The sequence below is a fragment of the Gymnodraco acuticeps genome, unplaced genomic scaffold (genome assembly GCF_902827175.1).
Source record: "Gymnodraco acuticeps unplaced genomic scaffold, fGymAcu1.1, whole genome shotgun sequence".
NCBI lineage: Eukaryota > Metazoa > Chordata > Actinopteri > Perciformes > Bathydraconidae > Gymnodraco > Gymnodraco acuticeps.
The window spans coordinates 542,483-548,359 of NW_022990003.1; the positions used below are offsets into that span (position 1 = coordinate 542,483).

General features: G+C 36.6%; 1 protein-coding gene across 1 annotated transcript; it reads left to right on the forward strand.

The window, feature by feature from the left end:
- The first annotated feature begins 3,519 nt into the window (after positions 1 to 3,519).
- Positions 3,520 to 5,580, forward strand: LOC117544156. Its single transcript, XM_034212990.1, has 7 exons — positions 3,520 to 3,672; positions 3,829 to 3,897; positions 4,004 to 4,098; positions 4,575 to 4,701; positions 4,854 to 4,971; positions 5,054 to 5,136; positions 5,309 to 5,580. Exons 1-7 carry the CDS (start codon positions 3,652 to 3,654, stop codon positions 5,420 to 5,422), a joined length of 627 nt encoding a protein of 208 aa, XP_034068881.1. The 5' UTR covers positions 3,520 to 3,651; the 3' UTR covers positions 5,423 to 5,580.
- Positions 5,581 to 5,877: the final 297 nt, after the last annotated feature.

The following is a 5,877-nucleotide window of genomic DNA, read 5'->3' on the forward strand; positions in this document are numbered from 1 at the left end:
TAATCCTTTGTCAAACTCCACCCCTGAGTACAATAATGCATGTTTTCTGCCATCTTTGATGAGAGATAAAATGATTTTGTGCAATAAGTTCTTAATGTAATTGGTACTGTTGGATTCAGTACTACTTGGACTACTACCAAAACTACTACGCTGCTTTTAATTGAACTATTCACATCTTAGACTGCACTGTAACTTTTATCCATGTATTTTTTCTTTTAATGTTTATTTTATTAGCTTTTCTTTTTAATGACTGATTTTAAATGCCATTTTCTTAATGTCTTTCATTTTTTGTAAAGCACTTTGAATTGCCTTGTGTTGAAAAGTGCTATATAAATAAACTTGCCTTGCCTTGCCTAATAAATGCCACCACAATGTCCGAGCTGGATGAAGTTGTCACCAGTGCTGTGGTGGTATTCTCCAGCTCCCACAGTGACAGAAATGTTGGAAAACATTTTGAAAATCTCCAAGGACTACTGACAAATTCAGCGCAGTCAAACTTGGACGATTCAACCATTGTGGAAGACTGTGTGGTATGTAATAATTATGTGAATGTTGGAAGTTGTTTCATAGCTCAAAAATATCATTACAAATTATTTGTTTACCTTCAAGTACAACACAGCACAGAAAAGAGGACAGAGGCAGTGTGACCAGAAACAATGACAAATATTAACATGGTTTACATATTTTTCTATTACCCCAAGCTCAATGCAATGCAACTAAAGTTATTTGTGGATTGTTTTTTCTAGAATGATATCGGACCTACGCCCTTCAAACAGCATTTTGAGGACTTAATAACCCAAACAGTTATTGAGAAATCTGGTGATGACAACATGTACTTCTGCCCGACTTTCATCCCTTCCTTGCTTAAGTACTTTCTGCCCCTGGCTGGTCTGTGGTCTGGCCTACTCTTGGGTAAGTTTTATTTTGCACGTCTTTCTATAGCTGCTTGTTAATGTAATGTAATATAAAATAATAAGGCATGTTTACTGTTTGGTTAGGTGACCTTGGACGCCATGGAACAGGGACCATTTATCAGAAACTTTCCCAGAAGTACAAAAATGCTGCAAAAAAACCCACACAGGCACAAAAACCTAAAGCTTTGATGTAATATTGAATTTCAATGCATTATTCTATAATCAATATTATAAACTGCAATGTAAACAGTATGTAATCCAAGTGATTGTTAACAATATAATTTGATGTACCGTAACTAATATGTTCAACCGCAGAATTACACAGAGGACAACAAAACTCAAGGGATAATGGAAAAAAGCCAGTGGGACCTCAAAAAGATCCGTTTTCAACGGAGACGTCTGACCAGGCTGGACGATTTTGTACATACATACAAAGTCACCTTGAGCGCCCTGCTAAGGGAATATGGCGACTCTCTGAGGAGGGGGAAGAAGGTACAGTTTGTTATTTATATATGGCTGTTATGTTATCACATTTATCCCTAGTCATTAAGCATTGCTATCGATTAGGAAAATATCACTCGCCACTGGCTTGAGTTTCAATAATCAGGATACATGTATTTATTATCCTTGCAAGAATGGAAGTATTCATCACGTACAGAACATTTGGTACAAATAGTTCACAGAGCAGTGTCCTTCACAAGCTTTATATATAAGAGACTTGTAGACAGACTTTTTACACCGTCACAAGATGGAGGAATACCAGTTCAAAGCAGTATACAATGTTTAGTTCAGATTAGCTAAGGCTCACGACAGAAATGAGCATGCTTGTCATATGTCTCTCTCCATAGAGGCTGAATCATCATGTTAATCACATAGCTATCATATGCCTCAAACAGTCCTGATTCTCTTCTAGGTAATCACACATCCTGTTACGTACACAGCTACTTAGGGTCTTTGTCATCATGTGCTACTCTGATATTCGAAGAGTACATTCAGTATTTTCTCAACAGTTATTCTGCAGGTAATTTGGTCATTATTAACAGTTATATTAGGTGTGCTAATAATATCACAATAATATTGATACACCAATCAAAACTGTGATGCAACTATGCTGAATGTAGTTGGTTTCATAATTTTGATGAATAATAATTAATGAAATAATACATTTATTTCAGGCAAAGATAATGTTTGTTGTGAAAAGAAAACAACATTGAATAACGTGAAATGGCAGAATATGTAATGAAAGGTAATTCATGAGTGCATTTACTCTGTCAATATTCCTTATTAACTGCAGACCCATCGTGTGGACATGGAGCGATGGAAAAAAAGAAAGCAGAACAGGAGAGGAGTTTATGTGACACCCATAAACAAGCCTTTTGTTTTCAGACAGCACAAGAAGAATGTATGTATTTTTTGAGAGCAAACCATTGTTCTCCTGTTTGTTGAAAATAACATAAATGTTATAATATTTGTGTTATTAACACTTTGTTTTTATCAGCTCATGCAGAAGACAAAAACAGCAAAAGCTCCAGCTCCACTACAAAAACAAGCGCCAGGTGAAACGGAAGCACATATTCCATCACAGGTAATCCCATTTAGCATGGTTAAACAAAGCCAGGAAGCATTTGAAACACATACATCTAAACCAGCTTGGAATCTACAGCTTAATGTTGCATTTTCTATTAGTATACTGTAGGTAATGATAGAAGAACTGAAGATTCAAATTGTGTGATGAAGTGATTAACTATGACATGCACTTAACAACACATATTGGACAATGTGAAAGGCAATGTTGATGTTTCGGCTTCTATACAGGATCCAAAAGACAAGGCAAGACAAGGTCAATCTTCATCCACATCAGACATGACGGAGCATGCTGAGGATGACGCACAGGGAGGTAAAGTGGATGCTTCATCAGAGGTAAGAAACTGTAAGGACACATCATCAGGGAGTTCATCAGAGGGACCAGATAAAAATAGTAAAATAATTGATTAACTAAAAAGTTAAAATGCAGATTTGAATGTTTAAGGAATGCTAAAGGAACGTTATAAAATAATACCTTTCAATTTACAATGTGTATCTCATGCTCTGTTAACAATCTAGCTTTGGGACATAAAAATGATATAGTATTTTTTTTGTGACCCCCAGCTGACCGCGTTGTGGGAAAAAAAGGACACTGAGGTGGTGGTGTCTGTAGTCCCCACTCAAATAAGAGCCAACAGTTTTACCATCCGTCACTCTGACATGCGGACCCTCAGACCACACCAGTGGCTGACAGGCGAGGTATTTCATCCATATCATAGGACAGAACCAGTGCTCATACCAAGTCTCTTCACTACACATTAATCCAATATTCATGTAACGCTATCTTCATGGCACACCACTGAAGTCTTGTTAGCACCCAAAGCCTAAAATGTATTAAACTGTTTTTAAAAGTGAATCTTAAAAGGCATCCACAGTTGAATATTTAACTTTTATTGTACACAAGAAGAAGTAGTCAAATGTGGTCATTCACTGTTATAATTTTCTGTTTTTATCAACGAAACTTAACACCTGTCAACTACATTATTATTTAATATAATTGTATTTCTTATTAATGTCTGCTTGTCGACATTCTCTCCAGATCATCGAGTGTCTTTTCCATATACATGCACATAAATGTGAACTGGGGACGAGGATTTATATTCTCAACCACTACTCAGCTGGTGTGATCCTCTTTGGGAAAAGAGAAGAGGTCATGAAGCACACTTTGTCAAAGGTAACTTGTGTTTCTATTGAGGATAACTACAAAGGTTTTCATTATGTCTTTGTCTAAATATAAACATACTCTATCAAGCTATTTGACTCTACTGTATAAAGAAAACAAATACAGCCTGATGGGAAATGGAAGTTGTTTTGTTCTTATGTATTACAGATACACTTTGACAGCTATGGAGCCATTGTGTCCTTTGTACATGTAGACGGTATACACTGGAAATTTCTGGTTAGTAGTGTCTATATCATATAATTGTATATTTCTTGATCAGCTAAGTTTTTGGAGATGTTGTGTTTATTTCAAAATATATATATTTCTTTTTCTGTGTCCACAGTACATCAATGCTGAAGAAAGCACAGTGTATTTGGCAGATCCTGCACGCAACTCTGCAGAGCAGGCAGAGTCAGACAATGCTGCCAACAAATTCAGGTACTAACTGCATCCAATTTCACCTATTTTTCAAAAATATTTATTTCATTCTATTCCCTCATATATAATGTTTATATTTATTGTTATATTTATGTGGGAATAGATGGATCAGCTATATTGCCACAACCAGCCCTTTTGTTTTTTTAATTGATGTACTACTACACCAGAACATATAATGTGTGAAAAATGTGTGCATGTTTGACTTTGGTCCATACCGATTATACCATAACACCCAATAAATGAATAAACAACCTGTCCTTAGAGTGAACAATTGTCAATTCATTTTGACATCAGACTACTGTAGGTGTCTGCATGTTACATCTTAAAATATACATTTGGGAAACATGCATTAACATCACTTCAAATTGTGTTACTCGACTGCTGAGACACAGTGTGACAAGGATTTATGTTATAATGCGAGTATTGTATTTATACAGTATGCATTGTACATTAATAATATATCTTATCTAACGCAGTGATTACTTCAAAATGAGGAGGACCTGCTGCAGTAAGACAGACTGGGTAGACATAAAATGGAAGAGAGGAGTAATGAAACACCCAGTACAGCAGGATGGCAATAGCTGTGGGGTAGTTGTCTGCATGGTAAGTGGAATATTTATTTTCATATATGCTTTTTGCTAATATAACATTCATTCAGGTTTTAGGATTAAGTCTGTTTTACTGCCTTTCACAAAAACACATTTGGGGTAGTTGGATAGTTATTTTAAGAACATAACATGGTGTATCACTTTAAGATGGCAAAGGAGGTCATGGAAGTCTTTCCTAAAACACCAACAATGGCCTTTGGGACCACAAAAAAGGAGATGGCGCATCAAAGAAAAGTGTTGGCCATGGAAATACTGACAGCATCAGGTGCGTGCTACATTTTCAAAATATCAATTCAATTCTGATATTGTTGTACTTGAGATGTAACATTAGCATTTTTTTTCATCAGTGTTTGACAAAGAAGTCAACTGTGCCATGTGCGCCGGCATAAAACCACCCGGCTCAGTGCCACATCACACCCACACTGACTGGGTAAGGTTTAATGAATATTGAGACTTCAGATATTTCACAATTTAGATTTGTAGAAAAGCATTAAATGAAAGCAGAAACTAAATACAAACACTTGAGGGATGCAGTTGACCATTGCTCAAAGCTGTTATAAGCAGGGCTTTACTCTCATTTGTCTCCACTCCTTCTATTGCAGATTCAGTGTGACAGCTGTTTCCGGTGGTGCCACACACAGTGCCTGCATATGGACCAAAAGTCTCTTGAAGAGGCACAAGTTGGGGACTGGGTTTGCTCTCTGTGTGACAAATAATGTTTGTGCATGAACATGCGGTTGCTGTATGTCCTATATTAACAAAAAAAGGCACCAGCTGGGGACTGGGACTCCAGACTTTTCCAAAAAGCAGGGGATGTGGTTGCTGTGAAAGAGTTTTCATTTATATGCTCAATTTGATATATTTAGAATATACACTGAACAAAAATATAAATGCAACACTTTTGTTTTTGCTCCCATTTTTCATGAGATGAACTCAAAGATCTAAAACATTTTCTATAAACACAAAATAACCATTTCTCTCTAATATTGTTCACAAATCTGAAAGAATCTGTGATAGTGAGCACTTCTCCTTTGCCGAGATAATCCATCCCACCTCACAGGTGTGGCATATCAAGATGCTGATTAGACAGCATGATTATTGCACAGGTGTGCCTTAGGCTGGCCACAACAAAAGGCCACTCTGAAACGTGCAGTTTTGCTTTATTGGGGGG

Bases quoted from the DNA above. Each gene is read 5' to 3' on its own strand.
- LOC117544156 (XM_034212990.1), top strand. From the start codon at position 3,652: ATGAAGCACACTTTGTCAAAG. The intron at 3,673-3,828 runs GTAACTTGTGTT...TATGTATTACAG, and splicing joins TGAAGCACACTTTGTCAAAG to ATACACTTTGACAGCTATGG. The intron at 3,898-4,003 runs GTTAGTAGTGTC...CTGTGTCCACAG, and splicing joins GTATACACTGGAAATTTCTG to TACATCAATGCTGAAGAAAG.